Source organism: Galleria mellonella, unplaced genomic scaffold, assembly GCF_026898425.1.
Source record: "Galleria mellonella isolate WM207_F2 unplaced genomic scaffold, CSIRO_AGI_GalMel_v1 utg571, whole genome shotgun sequence".
Lineage (NCBI taxonomy): Eukaryota > Metazoa > Arthropoda > Insecta > Lepidoptera > Pyralidae > Galleria > Galleria mellonella.
Window position 1 is genome coordinate 7,725 of NW_026442121.1, and position 18,129 is coordinate 25,853.

Genomic DNA, 18,129 nt, shown 5'->3' on the forward strand with positions numbered 1-18,129 from the left:
GTCGAATTTTCTTCTTAAATCGATTAGTTTTTCGTTCCCCATACTCGCTCATCTATCTATCATCCCCCTACCCCCGTAAACCCCCTGAATTTTGACGTTTTACCTAACCTAACTCTGACTATTTCTCCCCAATTTTCTACCCCCCCTATCAGTTTTGGAATTTTTCTAGTATTTTTCCCGTGCTGTGCGCTCCGTCCCGAGTGCATAGACACCACACTTGTCCCTATCGGAGCACTTTTGCGAAAAATTGTCAAACCGAGACTACCTAAGCTCCCTTCAAATTCAATAATAGCAGGTCATAGTTAAAAAATTTTTTCTAGAATTTTGCAGTTTTCACGCTTTCTTTCGTTCTTAGGGTCGTTGTTTTGCTACTCCCTATAGTTTTTAATCGTTTTCGCACCCCCCACACCCTCCTACCCCTATTGCAAATAGTTTAAATTTTTCTTAAGAAATCTCAAAAATTTTTCGCAAATTGTGCTTTTTCGTCGAATTTTCTTCTTAAATCGATTAGTTTTTCGTTCCCCATACTCGCTCATCTATCTATCATCCCCCTACCCCCGTAAACCCCCTGAATTTTGACGTTTTACCTAACCTAACTCTGACTATTTCTCCCCAATTTTCTACCCCCCCTATCAGTTTTGGAATTTTTCTAGTATTTTTCCCGTGCTGTGCGCTCCGTCCCGAGTGCATAGACACCACACTTGTCCCTATCGGAGCACTTTTGCGAAAAATTGTCAAACCGAGACTACCTAAGCTCCCTTCAAATTCAATAATAGCAGGTCATAGTTAAAAAATTTTTTCTAGAATTTTGCAGTTTTCACGCTTTCTTTCGTTCTTAGGGTCGTTGTTTTGCTACTCCCTATAGTTTTTAATCGTTTTCGCACCCCCACACCCTCCTACCCCTATTGCAAATAGTTTAAATTTTTCTTAAGAAATCTCAAAAATTTTTCGCAAATTGTGCTTTTTCGTCGAATTTTCTTCTTAAATCGATTAGTTTTTCGTTCCCCATACTCGCTCATCTATCTATCATCCCCCTACCCCCGTAAACCCCCTGAATTTTGACGTTTTACCTAACCTAACTCTGACTATTTCTCCCCAATTTTCTACCCCCCCTATCAGTTTTGGAATTTTTCTAGTATTTTTCCCGTGCTGTGCGCTCCGTCCCGAGTGCATAGACACCACACTTGTCCCTATCGGAGCACTTTTGCGAAAAATTGTCAAACCGAGACTACCTAAGCTCCCTTCAAATTCAATAATAGCAGGTCATAGTTAAAAAATTTTTTCTAGAATTTTGCAGTTTTCACGCTTTCTTTCGTTCTTAGGGTCGTTGTTTTGCTACTCCCTATAGTTTTTAATCGTTTTCGCACCCCCCACACCCTCCTACCCCTATTGCAAATAGTTTAAATTTTTCTTAAGAAATCTCAAAAATTTTTCGCAAATTGTGCTTTTTCGTCGAATTTTCTTCTTAAATCGATTAGTTTTTCGTTCCCCATACTCGCTCATCTATCTATCATCCCCCTACCCCCGTAAACCCCCTGAATTTTGACGTTTTACCTAACCTAACTCTGACTATTTCTCCCCAATTTTCTACCCCCCCGATCAGTTTTGGAATTTTTCTAGTATTTTTCCCGTGCTGTGCGCTCCGTCCCGAGTGCATAGACAGCCTTGCCTGCTGCTGCTGGCCGAGAAGCCTGCGGAAACAATGCCATCACTTCTGTTCCGGAGACATCGACTATCCCGGACTCGGCGAGTTTGCGCAGCGAACTTCTCACCTGCATGCGAGAGGAGATGGGTAAAATAAAGAGAGAGCTGACCCGATCCGTACGTGGCGCTTCTACTCCTAATACCGATCTCGCCTCCGACACTGCCGTCGCAGCACAGGCGCCCCGCCCTCGAGGTCCTCAGCCCACTTATGCGCAAGTAGCGGAACTCGGGAGAAAACCCCCAAGTGCACCGAAGAAGACTTCGACCTCACCACCAGTCACGCGACCCGCCCTTATAGTTACGCCCAAAGTTCAGGCGGAAACTAGGCAAGACGCTATAAATGCGTTCAGACGCAGCATCTCCTTTAAAGAGTGCAACTATGCGCCAGTTAAGGTAATCCCGATATCGCGAGGCAAACTCAGAGTCGAGTTCGACACGGATCGCGAATGCGATGATGTTTTACATCGACTGTCGATCTCCAATGCATCCTGGGTCACTGCTGAAAAATCTCACAAAATCAAGCCAATGCTCATCCTTAAGGGCGTAGCACTCACGACCCCAAGTGACGAGCTGGCTAAGATAATGCTTCAGCAGAACCCCGAACTCAGCAACTTCTCTGAGGATGCCGTTCAATTCAAGTTCAAGCGCAACAATCGCAATCCCAATTTGTATAACGCTGTTCTAGTCGTCAGCCCCGGACTATGGAGAGCGGCCACCGCCATGGAGAGAGTTCGAGTGGACCATCAAAGGGTGCATTGCGAAGATTTCTCTCCGTTTATACAATGCCACTCTTGTCTGCAATTCGGACACATGAAATCGCGCTGCCCTAACGAGATCAGACGTTGCGCACATTGTGCGGAGAGTTCTCACACCGACAGTGACTGCCCCGCAAAGAATAGCACGCCCAAATGTTATAACTGCTCACAGAATAACTCCAGATATCAGACTGAAAATAACGTCAAACACAAGGCCACATCACCTTCATGCCCCGTAGTCATCACTGTAAAAAGGCGAATAACTTCCCGAATCAATTATGGACCAGAGTAAATTAATCAAGGTTATCCAATGCAATTTAGATCGTTCCAAAAGCGCTTTACTGGAGTTTACTCGCTTTTTTGTGGCCGGCGAGTACTCCATTGCTCTGGTTTCCGAGCCGTATGTCGACTCGACCAATCTTGTTAAATCCATCCCAGGTGTGCAAATATTTCAATTCCCCAATGCCTCATCTGATAGAATTAAGGCCTGCATCTTTGTTAAAGAGGGCATCCCCTGTTTTAGTGCTTTAGGCTTCACCCAGTACTCCTCGCCCAACCTATCTGTTGTGAAATTAAAAATTAGAGCGACGCCACTGTTTATAGTATCGGCCTATGTAGAGCCAGACGCTGACAACCTGAGTACAATCGAGCGTTTAGACGTTTTCCTCACCGGCATTGGCGATTCTCGCTGCGTCGTGGGTGGTGACTTCAATGGTTGGCATCCCATTTGGGGCAGCGAGAGAGCTAACGCCAGAGGTAGTGCACTCACCGATCTGGCACATGGACACGACTTCTTTTTCTGCAACACCGGAGTGACACCCACATTTGAGACCATTACCCATGGCAGACACAGGACATCCATCATCGATATAACAATGGCCTCGGCATCCACCGTTGATTGGATCGAAAATTGGGCGGTCAATCTCGAAGCATGTCCTATCTCTCAGCATAACGCAGTCGTTTTTGATATTCATGCTCGTTGTGACCGACACTACGGAGGCAACAACGCGCATTACACCTTCAGGTATAAGAGTCATAAAGCAAATTGGGTCAAATTCAAAACTGAACTTCACACACTTATGACTCACACAGATCTTCTCGATATCCCCATATCCAGTCTGGATGCATACGGATTGGAAAGCTTTGTGGACAGGACCACTGAAATTATACATGCGGCTTGCAAGGAATCCATGCCTCCCAAGGGTCCCGGCGGTCGTTACAGACCTCCCTGGTGGACCGACGCACTGGAAAGTCGAAAGGCTGAAGTTATCGGTCTCCATCGTCGGCTTCATGCTGTCAGACACCGCTCTTCCCAGTCGCAGGATGAAATTGACCGTCTATCTCAGGAAACCCAAGCCAAACGCACACTGTATGCGCAAGAGCTCAGAGATGCATCGACGGCTAACTTCCGCGAATTCTGCAATCGCCAGAGCAAAGAGAATGTCTGGTCTCTGACCAATCGTCTCCTCAAGGAAACTGCACCTCGGCGTCCCCCTATCACTCTCAAAATCGGTACAGAGCACACTACTGATGCGCAACAAACCGCCAAGGTCCTTCTTGACCACTTCTATCCTGATGACTCACTTGACTCCTCTCCCAGACACCGTGACCTCAGGCAACGTACCAACGACCTGCCTGACACACCTGACGAACCCCTTTCGTTGTCGGGGAAGTACTGGAAACTCTTAAAACGATGAATCCCAAAAAAGCGCCTGGTTTGGACGGCTTGACCTCCGATATATGCATGCAATTTGCCCTGGCATACCCAAATCTCATCACGGACATTCTTAATCGTTGTCTCGAGTTGCAGTACTTTCCTAGACAATGGAAGAAAGCTTTTGTTAAAATCATCCCTAAACCAAATAAGACCGACTATAGCGATCTCTCTTCTCACCGTCCCATTGGTCTGTTGTCTGTGCTTGGCAAGTTATTAGAGAAGCTACTCATAAAGCGGGTTACATTTGCTGCTGGAATTGCGGGAAATTAAATAACAGGCAGTTCGGCTTCAAAGAGCAAACCAACACCACAGCAGCACTGTCCACAGCTCTTGATGTTATTCACTCCGCTAAACAAAATAAGGAATTGGTGATCGCCGTTTCCTTGGATATCAAGGCGGCTTTCGACAATGCTTGGTGGCCAGCGCTTTTTGACGGCCTTCGTCGCATCGGCTGTCCCAAGAACATCTTCGGTCTCATCGGCAGCTACTTCCAGGATAGGGAGGTAGTCCTGAACTACGGGGATGAGCGCGCCACCAAGTCTTTGACGAAGGGCTGCATCCAGGGATCGGCGTGTGGCCCTATAATGTGGAATATAATCCTAGACGAGCTACTCGATATCCAACTACCACGAGGTTGTCACATCCAGGCTTTCGCCGACGATGTACTCCTCGTGGTACACAGCGCTAGAATCGAGGATTTACAGAGGCTCACCAACACCGCGTTACTCCAAATTACTGAGTGGGGACATAGCGTAAAGCTGACTTTTAGCCCCTCAAAAACGCACGCTATTGCTTTCACACCTAAAGCCAAAGGAGCCACCATCAGAATGGCAGACACCGCTCTCCCTTTTGTGAGAGAACTTAAGCTTCTCGGGGTCACACTGGATGAAAAACTGTCATTTAATAGGCATGTACGGCTCATCATCGACAAAGCCACGCGCATATTCAACAGACTCTGTCTCTTCTGTCGTCCCACCTGGGGAGCCCACCCCGAAAACGTCAGAACTATATACCAGCATGTCGTCGAGCCGATCATCACCTATGCTGCTGGTGTATGGGGGCAAGCGGCTCTTAAGAAAGGTATCAAGAGGAGACTGTTGAGTATGCAGCGAGGATTTGCGATTCGAATTATTAGGGCGTTTAGGACTGTGTCCACTACTGCAGCGATCGCGTTAGCAGAACTCACTCCCTTGGACCTTAAAGTTCTCGAAGTCCATCACCTTGAGCAAACGCGACTCACAGGATCTACGCATCTTCTGCGCAGTGATTTGTCTCTTGAGCGTCCCACCCCGCCTCATAAGTTACTCCACCCTGCTGTCAGAGTCTCCATCACTTCGCTTCCTTATTCATCTCTCACCACTTCACAGTCATCCCTCACCATTTATACAGATGGAAGTAAGCTGGAGAATTCTGACACCGGGGCCGCTTTCGTCGCATATTCTGAAAATAAGCAAATCGCTGTTAAGAAGTTCAAACTCCATCGGTCCTGCTCGGTCTTTCAGGCCGAGCTTCTCGCCATCCTCAAAGCCTGCACGTGGGCTAACTCGTTTCATCCACATTCACACATCACCATATTAACCGACTCCCAAGCGGCCCTTGCCGCATTGCAAGATCGAAGCAATACGCACCCTCTGGTCTCACAAACTCATGCACAAATCCATTCGCGCACATCCGGTTCGTTTAGCTTCGTGTGGGTCAAGGGACATATAGGCGTAGACGGGAACGAGGCGGCCGACTCCGCGGCGAAATACGCTGCCGCCTCGCACTCCTCTTTATCCTACGCTTCATATCCCATGTCTTTTGTCAAGCATAACATCCGCGCTGAACATAACCGCATATGGCAAGCAAGATATGAGAGCTCATCTCAAGGTCGTCATACGATTTCTCTTCTCCCTAAATTAACTGACATCACCAGATTTAGACAGCTAGTCAAAACTTCCTTTCATATTACCCAAATATTAACAGGACATGGCTATACAAAGCAATACTTGCATCGCTTCAATATAGCCGCTGACGACGCTTGTCCCTGTGATGATTCTACTACGCAGACTTTTGAACATCTTCTAGAACACTGCCCCAGATTTAGCCCGAAGAGACTAAATCATGTCTTGCTTTGCAACAATCTAAGATTGCCCCCATTTAACATATTAGAATTGTTAAAACACGAATCGGCCATCAGTTCATTCGACACTTTTGCAAAACACATTATCACCAATCTTAAAGCTTTCAACGGCCAACTAAGATCATGACAGACTACTTGCGTCCACTAATTAATTAATATTACCTCACCTTCACAAGTCTTCAACTCCCACTAGTACATTTATCACACTCGCCTCACCTCCATTCCATTGTCCGTGTATATAGTTGTCAATTCATCATTACCACATTCATCATCATCAATTCACCTTGTTCCCCCATTGACATTCGAGTAATCCTGCGGATGTGGTGTATGGATAGCCGTATCAAATCGCGTCTGCCATTCCCGCTGCCGCAGGGGCCTATGTGGGAACCTTGTCATATTCATTAGCAAACGTCCACGGTGGGAGAAGCTCACGTATCTAATAGCGGAAGCTCTCCCTTCCGTCGACATCAGCGCAAACACATAGATAAGAAATTAGCGATCATTACCGCATATGTTAGTATATCATACCACTGCGAACCAACGAAAATAAAAAAAAAAAAAAAAAAAAAAAAAAAAAAAAAAAAAAAAAAAAAAAAAAAAACCTAACCTAACCTAACCTAACCTAACCTAACCTAACCTAACCTAACCTAACCTAACCTAACCTAACCTAACCTAACCTAACCTAACCTAACCTAACCTAACCTAACCTAACCTAACCTAACCTAACCTAACCTAACCTAACCTAACCTAACCTAACCTAACCTAACCTAACCTAACCTAACCTAACCTAACCTAACCTAACCTAACCTAACCTAACCTAAACCTAAACCGCAGGTAATCGCTTATCCAATGAGCAGTTATATTGAGCCGCTGTAATTTATTTGTATCGAATTCTATATTTTCCATGTGCGCCATCTATTGTGAAGTAGTTCGAATTCTACATTTTAATGTGCGCCATCTATTGTGAAGTTCGAATATTGAGATTTAGAGAAATTAGTGCCCCATCTTCATTGAATGAATCGGGTTTGGGGCGGGAGGGGGGGGGGAAGCGGAGGCCTAATCCTAAAATGGTATATATATATATATATATATATATATATATATATATATATATATTGGTTATGTATATAGGTATATATGTATATATTATGGTGATCGTATCTTTCATTCCGTTCCTTTCCATTGGGAGAGAGGATGCAACTGCTCGCACGTATGCAATAGATTCCTCCTTCCTCCCCCCTCTTTTTCTTTCTATTTCTCGTTATCGTTTCGATCATCGTATCTCTAAGTCGTTATCTATCGACGCTAAACATAAACATAAGTCTCCCCCATAGGCTTTAAACTGATGATAATATAGTGGTAATGGTAATTTAAAGGTAACTACTGCTTTCGGTATACATATATATGTTTTCACAATGGTTTTCAGACAAGTGGGGGGGGGGGGGGGGGGAATCTGCGTGGACATCGACTTTACAGGGCCTGCTAACAATGAGGCCATTAATCCCCATTACTGTGAATCCTTTCCTCCCCCCCCCCGCCCCCTGGAACTAAACTGTCCCGAACAAGTGGTATTCATTGACTCCCCTCCCTGCAGTTGTAGTCGTCGTTTTAGTGGTATGTAGTGTTTTTTTTTTTCTGTGTCATTGGTATAAACGTACAATTTCATTATCCTTAGCGCCATCTATGTGCATACTGTTAACACTTGCTGGTATTGTGGTTGAATTATGGGATCATTTCGCTGATGAGGGCGCTACAGTCGGCGCCCGTATTGGCTCCCGCCTTTTCTTCAAAATATGGCGATCTAGCAGCTTTGTAAAATTTTTTGTTCCGCCGCGTTATTTCATGGTGTAAAATCTTTTTTCGAGATAAGCTCGCCTTTGTGCACTATAATGTTTGTTATTCATGTCAATGACCTTTGTGTACAATAAAGAATAAAATACCGAACTGTACTCCAAAAGACTTGCTTCATTATCGTGTGTGTATGTGGACTTGTTGTTTCTGGAATTGGACAATTGAGTCGAGATTCCGTGACCGGGCACAGCATCACTCCCGCCAACTCTTAGTGGCAGCTCGTAGCGACTCCTTACTACGAGGAGGTGCCCTGGTCAGGGCTACAGGTCAGTGGTGTTTGTATTGTGCCCATGTTTGCCTGTGGTTGTTGGAATAAGCCTTTGGGAAGCATTTTAATTGTAGGTATTTCGATACATTTACCGTGTCTAATTGCTAGTTTAAATAAATTATAATTTCGTGTTTTACGGCTATTTACACGCCTCACCAGAATTATTGGTCACGAAATTATAACATCACCTTCGCTATCGGTGTATATACTGGCGGGGTACCAGTGAGAGATGATAGGAGAGGATGAAGTCAGATCAGATGGTTCACCGCGACAAACTTAACAGTAATGAGGATTAATGTCCCCGTTACTATCAATCCTCCCCCAGTGGAATAGGGTTGTGGATGTTTACGTTCGGTTCTACGAGATTTGCCATTCATGAACCTTTATTCCTCATCAAATGTCGGTTCTTTGAGCGTGCCAACTACCGGCCACCCCCCCCCTCCCTCCCTCACTCGCTGGGAAGGCATATATCCAGCCGTGGACAATTAATGCCCTATATGATGAATTTTTTCATATTGTAAATGTGAAAGTGTGTAATGTATGTTTGTTGCTCAATCATGATTAAACGGCTGAACGGATTTGAATGATATTTGGCGCATGGGTAGATTATATCCATCCACATCGTAATTTATATATATTGATGCACGCCATGTTTGACAGGCGGATTGGCAACCGCACTTAGGCTTCTGATGATATTTTAAGGGGGGGGGGGGGGGGACACTCCTGTCCATCGATCGACTATTAAGTTTCCTTAGTCGACTCTTACGATATTACGTAAATAGCATTCAATTTTGAAATACACTTCTTGAAAGGATATTTTACTATAATGTCATGACATTGGATATTAATTAAAACAGTTTGTAACATATAGAATTTAATAACAACTCACAGTACTGGACAGCAAAAGTAGTATAAAATATTAAAATCCCAACAGAAAGTAAGCGAATTTGTTTTGCTCACTAATACATAGAGTTCACATAATAGTTTCAAGTAGTAGTTCATGATAAGCATTTATGCTTACAATTGAACCAAATACAATGTTATAACTAATGACATTTTTTTTTTTTTTTTTTTTTTTCCTACACAAGTGACTAGATATAATACAAATTCTACTACTGTAATTCTTATAATGGTACGACTAATACATGTAACATTTGTAGTTTAATAGTTTTTGTTATATAAATATAATGTGTGGTCACTAGTTTAACAGAGACACACACACAGCCGCGATATTACTGGGACATCAATAACTTACAAGGAAGTATCTAAATTGTGTTAAAGTAGGATTTAATATTCATAATTTTTTAGATTATGAATAGAAAGTGGCAGTGATGTTTACATAGTAATTAAGGAGTTCCACGAATATTTTCTATAAGCTATAACATATATCATATATTTTACATTCAGTTACAATAAATAAATTAATAAAATTATAAAACACTTGTTTACACAGTACATTTTTAAATCAATTTTATTGCTTTCAAAAAGCGTATAAGAATTGTTGTCGGTATTTTAAATACAGACAATATTAAGTAAATATTGCATTTATATGAACGAGATGTGGAGGGGCGAGAAAAAAAGAAAAAAAAAAAAAAAAACAAAAAAAAAAGGTTTCTTGCGAGTGCGAATACACACCGTATTAAGATTGGAATTAGGTATGCAGAAAATTGTCATTTCTCATAAGCATTCGAATTAAGTATTACACAGTTACAGTAAATCGCGTGGTTCTCATACTCTATATACGAGATATTGGATAACGAATATTTGGGGACAAAGTTTAAACTGGGCTCAGGTGACGTGGTATAATTCTACATAGCTAGCTCCGCGTAGGAGCGGCGGGTGGTGGGCGGGGCGCGGGCGGTCAGTCGCCGGGTGTTCAGCCCCAGCGCGCCCGGGCGGGGCGGATGGTGTGGGCGGTCAGTCGCTGGGCGCCGGTGCCAGTAGTCGCGGGCGGCGGGTGGCGGGCGGGGCGCGGGCGGTCAGTCGCCGGGCGCCGGTGCCAGTAGTCGCGGGCGGCGGGCGGCGGGCGGCGGGCGGCGGGCGGTCAGTCGGCGGGCGCGAGCCCCAGCAGGCGCGCGCGGCGCGCGGCGGCGTCGAGCGCGCGCTGCAGCGGCGGGCGCGGCCGCGTGAGGGCGGCGGCCACGCGCTCCAGCTTGTGGCGGTTGCGGCGCGCGTAGGCGGCCGCGTCCGCGCGCAGCGCCGCCAGCCGCGCCGGCTCGGTCTCGTCCATGGCGCACGGCTGCAGCAGCGGCGGGTTCAGCCGGAAGTAGGCGCCGTCGGGCAGCACGTCGCTCAGCACCTGGTGCACGCCCTCGGTGTCGGTGGCCGAGTCGAGGATCGTGTCGAACTTGTCGCGCCAGGAGGTGTTGGCGAGCGCGCGGGCGCGGGCGACGCGCGGCGGCCGGCCCGTGCCCACCGACACGAGCGTGGCGCGGCGCGCGGCGGCCGGCCCGTACAGCAGCCGCGCCTCGTGCACGCCCACCGCGGCCGGGTTGTTGGCCATGAGGCCGCCGTCCTGGTGCAGCAGGCCGTCGAGGCGGAACTCCTCGAAGTAGGTGGGCGCGGCGGCGGAGGCGCGCACGGCGTGCCACAGGCGCGCGCGCGCCGTGCCCGGGTACGCGGGCCGCGCGCGGAACGCGCTCGCGTACGACCGGAACACGAACGGCGACAGCCGGCCCTCGCCGCCCGCGCCACCCGGCCCGCCGCCGCCCACCACGCACGACACCAGCGCCATCTGCACGCACGCCACATCTTATTTCACCACGCTTATTTTACACCTTCTCCCCCTTACCCCCTCTTACACCTAATACGTGTACGACATGTCCTATCAAGTCACTTGAGCGGTTCCCTCCCTCGTGCCATCGAAAATCCGGTCAAGATATTTTACGTAGACAATACGTCCTATGTAGGTATATGATCGAGAACCCCGTGCCTGCCCCCTTGCCTCTCCTGCCGCACCGTGAGACAGCGCAACGGTGCTATCTGCGCCGCCACTCGTGGCCTCCAGCACCGCGCAGATCAACGGAGCGATTTAGCAGTCTCAACCCTCGCTCGATAAGTCATACCCGCCCATCATCCGTGAACAATACAAGTGAAACACACAGTGTGTTTCACTTGTATTGTTCAACTGTTGTGGATACCGGATATCACTCGAGGAGTGGCCCGCTACCAATAATGATGGCACAGTACCATCGGTGCCAAACTTTCGGCCACGCCTCGAACAATTGCCGCGTTCTATCAGGCGCGTCCGCCTCGCAGGAGAGCCGGCGGCCGGCGCCCGCGCTCGCACGGACAATGACCGCCGCTACCCGCTGCAAGAGGGAGGCTCGGCGTAGGGGCATTGTGCCAACGCTTCCCCTGCCGTCGGTAGCGGCGGGCGCATGGGAAATCAAGAGCAAAGGGCGTAGGAGAGCGTCTGCAGCCGCAGCGTCACCACCACCTACAGACCAGGCGTCTGCTCTTCCGGCGAGATGTCCCCCACTAGCCAACCTGGGCCGGTGCGGTACGAGCCGACTAGGCTAGGAGGTGGGGCATCTGCAACGGTGACGGGCTCTGCGTTCGGCATCCCAGCCAACGAACCTACGGCCCGCGGCACCACTGAATGCTAGGATGCACCGCGGCCGTAGGGGGAAGAAACAGCCTATCGCCATTACACCGCAGGAAGAGGTAAGTAGATCAGCCCCTATTATAAATTCAGTGTCAACAAAGGACATCGCGCGCGTATTCCCCCATCCTATTCTTCTCCGAACCGACCTCTTGAGAAAGCTGACGCCGACGGTCTCCATATACAAGACCTACGTCAGCTCGCGATTCACCTACGCTGCCTCCGTTTAGTACGTACGGTACTTCCCGACGCTGAGGCGCCGGATGCAGGTTCAACAAGACATCGTCCTTCTCCTCAGCGCGGAAGCGCGGCGGTCCGTCCTTCGTTATTTCCTTAATTCGTTAATTATATTTTATCTATTACTAACAAGTAAAAGGTAGTTACAAGGTAAAGGGGCCCAATATACCCGTCCATATCCATATAAGATCATAGATATTAGATTATAATGAGCAAGGATACCTTGGGCGTGTTGTATCGGTTGCACTGGCTGAGCGTGCGCTCCCCCAGGTGCTGCTGCAGCAGCTCCTCGAACGCGCGCGTGTCGTAGTACGAGTGCGACCACACCAGGCGCGACGTGCCTGTCCACATCATAGCGTTATATGGGTATGTTACGACCACCAGCCACACACGACACCAACGATACTTAGTAGTATATGATTACCTCCGATCACAGAAGTGTTGCCAAACATTTTCTTCGATAATGTGTGATACATCTCACTGGCCGTATCTAGATTGCCCACTCCGCTACCTGAAATACAAATATTAAGTACTTTTACTACTTGGAGGAATTCGAGAAGCCTCCTACAAATGCATAAAGTTCCAAGTGGAGGAGGAATACGGACCGATGACGGAGGCGATGATGGCGCCGGTGCTGACACCGATGATGAAGTCGAAGAGCTCGTGCACGCGGCGGCCGGTGAGGGTCTCGAGCTCGCGCAGCAGGTCGATGGCGATGAGGCCGCGGATGCCGCCGCCGTCCAGCGACAGGATGTTGGGGCCCGGCCCGCGCGGCGGCTCCACGTACCCGAGCAGCGCCAGCGCCTGCGATGTGACAATACGTGCCGTGCCCGCACTGAATTTCAAATATTGATCTCACTTCATGTTCCGGACTTTCAACATTTTCCATAATTACTATTTCTTCTAGCAAGCTATATCATCCTTGAGCTAATAATATAGCTCGAGTCTATGTAGTCGTGGAGCTCAATCGCACGAGCCGCGCCAGACTAGCTCAATTTCATTATCACAAAAAATGTATAGGTACTGAGTACGCAGAGTTATGGTAAAAGTCATCCTGAACAAAGAGAGAGTAAATGCATATGCAACACGTGTGGAGGGTGTACCTCTGCAACGATGCCGCCGAGCTCCCTGCCGACGGGCTCGTCTGACAGCCTGTCCTGCACCCGCAGCAGCGCCCTCACCGCGCCTTCCTGCAGTTACAACACAAATAACATGAATTATGTTTTATTGCTATGCTGGAAAAAGAACTCAAATCTACTATTTCCAATAATAACTGAACAGGTATCAAAGAATTATTTATTATTTTTATGATCGAATTGATGTTAGTCTAACTTAAACTTACTGACCGCAGTACTCTGGACCCCAGTCCATGGTGCTTTATATTTATAAGCGACGGTCACTATTTTGAATCAGATGGACCGTTAAATCGTTCGCTGCTCTAGTGGCGTTTCGCGGATGCAGGTTGTAGAGTATTCAATAAGTGTCACCTTGATGGCGTAGTCCCTGGCCTCCGGGTACTGCTGCAGGTGGTCGACGAAGTGCTGTGCGCGGCGCAGCAGGCTGGGCTCGGCGACCGCGTCCTCAATGGCGGCGATCACGTACGCCGTGCGCGAGTGGATTGACGTCTGCAACACCGGCGAGGGGCCAATAGTTACGCTACCCAAGCACGATTCAAATTCCTGACTCAGTGATCATGCAGTCGACTTTTTATAGAATATCTCTTTAATAAAAATGTTATATATATCTGAATATTTGCAGACTAAAGAATGTTATGTTTTAACGCAGTAAAAGAAGCAGTAGTTTGCTTCCCAAAAAAAAAAAAAAAAAAAAAAAAAAAAAAAAAAAAAAAAAAAAAAAAAAAAAAAACAACAAAATTAGTATGACACAAATGAGGAAATAATCGATTGGGTAATCTATAATAACATTTTAAAATATCCAAAATATTAACTGAAAGACATCTCTATTTGAGATTAGGCGATGATTATAGACAAATATAAAACAACCTGCTTTTAGCTTTGTTTTATAAAAAAAAAAAAAAAAAAAAAAAAAAAAAAAAAAAAAAAAAAAAAAAAAAAAAAAAAAAAAAAACAAAAAAAAAAAAAATTAAAAAAAATAAAAAAAAAAAAAAAAAAAAAAAAAAAAAAAAAAAAAAAAAAAAAAAAAAAAAAAAAAAACAGGTGATTATTTCCTGCATGTCATTATTATTTTGTTTTCATGACGCAATATTGTTTGTTGTATGCAAATAATAATCTATATCTTAAAAAAAAAAAAAAAAAAAAAAAAAAAAAAAAAAAAAAAAAAAAAAAAATCGTGTTACAGGAGCACCACCACAATAGATATGATAGCAATTTATTTTCAGGCATTATCTGTACTGATATCAAGTTAGATACGTACATTCATGTAATCATATCTCAGTTTGATGACATAATTATCAGTGAAAAGAGAACTGTTGCTCTTTGATTAGAATAATTTTGTTCTGGAATAATATTGTTTATGCAACTTTAAATAAGAGAAAAAGCTTATCAATTATATTTTTTTTTCAGCTGTACCGCTTATTATTAGTATATATCTTTATCTATTCTAAATAAATTTTAATTATTTTTTAGTAAAAAAAAAAAAAAAAAAAAAAAAAAAAAAAAAAAAAAAAAAAAATACTCTAGTCATTTCCATACTAATTTTGTTAAGAGCCAATATTTTCGTCATTGTAAGTGAGCGTGTACTATCAAGCATTACATCTTTTCTCTAAATATGTTTAATATATGTGTAACACTAAATGTTACATTGTACAATTTATATAATAAAATAAACCTGTGGAAGATTACAAGTGTTCTGTCATAAAAATTATCAACAAGTAGGTTATCATGTTAGCATGCACATATCACGCCCACCTAGTCTTTTTATATTAAAATTAATTTAATAATATTTATAGGCATTACCACACACACACACACAGTTTCCTGTTATTCTCTTGTACTCTCACATTAAAATCTATGTAACTAGTTAAGGATAGTATTATTTTAAAGTAATCTCATTCCATGAAACCTGTTTACAGAATGAGTTTCTGGAAAGAATTTCAAAAAAAATTTTCTACTTTAATTTTTTTTCTAAAATCCTAATTGACCACAGAGATAATATATGTAGTCCATGAATATAATAAATCAGTTGACTATTAATAAAAATGAAAGCTGTATTGGGTATTTATTCCTTATTCAAAAAGGTTGACTGCCACTCAGCTCAGTCAGTGCCAGCTCACTAAGAACTTTTTCACTCCATGTATAAAGAATCCAAGCTAGTAGGATGAAGGAAACATGTTTCGAGAAAGGCCATTCCACATTGTGACAGTACAGTTCATGTAAGAGTTGGCAAACTTATTTGTATGTGAGTACAGGCAGTCAACCATGAATGGATGTAGTTCCTGACTCATCCTTGTGCTGTGATATTGGAAAGTTATTTTAAAATTTCTTAATATCTCATGTATCAATATCTACAGTCACACTGTGGTCGTTATGGAAAACATAATAATAATATGTCTAAGGAAATTTAGAACAAAGTTGATATTATAGGTACCTTAGTGATGATTGGTTTATTGGACTTCCAGCTGGGCTCTGACATTTTTCCCAAGGTGAGGTCTTTTTTCAACTTGAGACCCCGCCACAGCCCTTCAAATGTAATTTCCTTTGCCTCCGAACCCACCGTCAGACCATCATCAACTTTCTCTTCTTTTTTCTCCTCATTTTTCTCGGTGCTATCTTTGGTAACAGGTTTTGTTTCCTCAACAGTAGTGGACTTTACCACATATTGATCTTTATTTTCAGTCTGCTCTATTTGTTTTATTCCTTGTAACAGTCTTACAGATACCGCTTTTTCAAATCTGTTAATTAAATCTGTAATACAATGTAATTAATTGATTACAATTATAATTTTACTTTTCATTTAAAATATGTTGATATTATTGCTATTCATTAACTATAATTACTAAAACAATCAGTGGATATCTTAAAGAGTGCAGTCAAATCATATTAGCAGCAGCATCATATTAGATCAGCAGATATTTTTATTTATTACAATGGGCAAGCTGCCCACTGCAATATCTACTCATCTTTTCTATACATTAGTATTTTAAGTCTGTCTTTTGTACCCCATTGTATTGGTTGATATAGTTTCAATAAATATAAATGGGATAAATTCTGAAACACCATTCTATTTCTAAACTATTCCTAATCACTGATCCACAAAAAAACTCAGTTTTGAGTTCAAAACTGAGTTTTTTTGTGGTTCAGTAGTTCAATCTAGTTAGATTGCAATTATTAATTTATGTATACATATGTTATATTTATATATATGTCATAAACATAATAAGTTTGATATTGTAGCAAAATTGTTATAAGAATCTGCAACATCAAATGTATAGGTTTGAGTCAGACTACTTCAAGTTCACTTCTTGATGACTCGAAATAAAAAGAAAAACTTTTGTTGAACTACACATTTAAAATTTTTACTTTAGATACAAAAACAATGAATGGCATATCAGAATCGAGCCCACTATCTAGTGTGTGGTAACCATTAGGCTATTTTTTTTAATGGAATGGTAACCCCACCTGCGCTATTGGTATACACTGGTTGGGCACCAGTTAGGGATGATAAGTGAAAATGAAAGAGCAGTTAGCCCATTGTGATAAATACACCTGGAATTCAACATGATAGTTTCCAGGGGGGATCAAATGGAGGTCAACCTGACCAGACAGCAATGTACCCCATATTGCTAGCAATGGGAGTGCAAGAATGGTAGTGTGCATTACTTACAATCTCTTTCCCCCCAGCTATTTTGATATGTAACATGTAAGACAATGTTGATGCTGCTCATCTCAAGCCAAGAGGCATGAACAGAACTTGGCTACTGCAATAATTTTAGGTGAATCAGAAATAATACCATACCCATTGTTATGCACTTTGGTACAATATCCACTGTAAACTATCAGATTCGAAATAGTAACTAATGTTGTAATGTTCGAGAATATGTTGTACAACTTACTGTCCCACTGTTCAGGAGTCACAGGTTTAATTTTCTGTATCAGCTTCTCGAGTTCTGCATTCAAATTGGATACAGAGAGATAATGTCTAATTAATCTCCACTGGCTTCCCAACGACGACATTTTTATTCAATAATTCACATTACATAGTACATAAAATTTAACATTGACGCTAGACAAGTCAAGGTTTATAGTTCCACGCTACGAATTCAATACGAACTTCGAGAAAAGAAAACACTAGAATTGAACACGACTAACAGTAGCCTTCGAATGTATTTGTTAAAATTATAACCGAAAAACCAAGGCAACGCACAGACGGTTGATATTTTTATTTCAATTAAGTAGATAGTTATAGTTAATCAACGTTTGTTTCGTAATCTCATCTAGAAATTACTCTTCGAAGTTCAATACTACAACACGACCGTTGCGGAATAATATAAATAAACTTATATCACCGAACTGATATGACAATCGGTGACAGTTTCAGTGACGTCAACTTGACGTCAGATCGAATGATCTGTCAATGCTGCCAATCACAACGAAAATTATCACTTTCACTTTTGTTTCATAGATATCTAAACATAAGGTTTATAGATGTCTAAATACCTGAGCTAAATATATATTCATGATAGGGTTCAATAGATCAGACAGTAGGTAGTTAGGTTAAGTCCACATTGTGCAATATTCGTACAAGTAGTCACGGTTTTATTTTTTTATATATGATATTCTTGTTTTTATGTCTGATTATAACTATATATTTGATTATAATTGTTGCTTCCGCGAATGAAAAATTGTAACTGATCAATTTTCGTTCGCGTCAGTGGTTTACATACAATGTTTA

General features: G+C 43.5%; 1 protein-coding gene across 1 annotated transcript; it reads right to left on the bottom strand.

Moving 5' to 3' along the window:
* Positions 1-9,160: 9,160 nt before the first annotated feature.
* On the bottom strand, positions 9,161-17,888 carry LOC113509353 (calcium-independent phospholipase A2-gamma-like). Its single transcript, XM_052899488.1, has 8 exons — positions 17,291-17,888; positions 15,826-16,142; positions 13,746-13,883; positions 13,362-13,448; positions 12,864-13,062; positions 12,683-12,769; positions 12,481-12,599; positions 9,161-11,151 (listed from the first exon to the last, which is right to left on the bottom strand). The coding sequence occupies exons 1-8, from the start codon at positions 17,409-17,411 to the stop codon at positions 10,462-10,464; spliced, it is 1,758 nt and encodes a 585-aa protein (XP_052755448.1). The 5' UTR covers positions 17,412-17,888; the 3' UTR covers positions 9,161-10,461.
* Between the last annotated feature and the right edge of the window lie 241 nt (positions 17,889-18,129).

Bases quoted from the DNA above. Each gene is read 5' to 3' on its own strand.
- LOC113509353 (XM_052899488.1), bottom strand. From the start codon at position 17,411: ATGTCGTCGTTGGGAAGCCAGTGGAGATTAATTAGACATTATCTCTCT. The intron at 13,449-13,745 runs GTGACACTTATT...TTGTAACTGCAG, and splicing joins CCAGGGACTACGCCATCAAG to GAAGGCGCGGTGAGGGCGCT. The intron at 13,063-13,361 runs GTACACCCTCCA...GTCACATCGCAG, and splicing joins TCGGCGGCATCGTTGCAGAG to GCGCTGGCGCTGCTCGGGTA.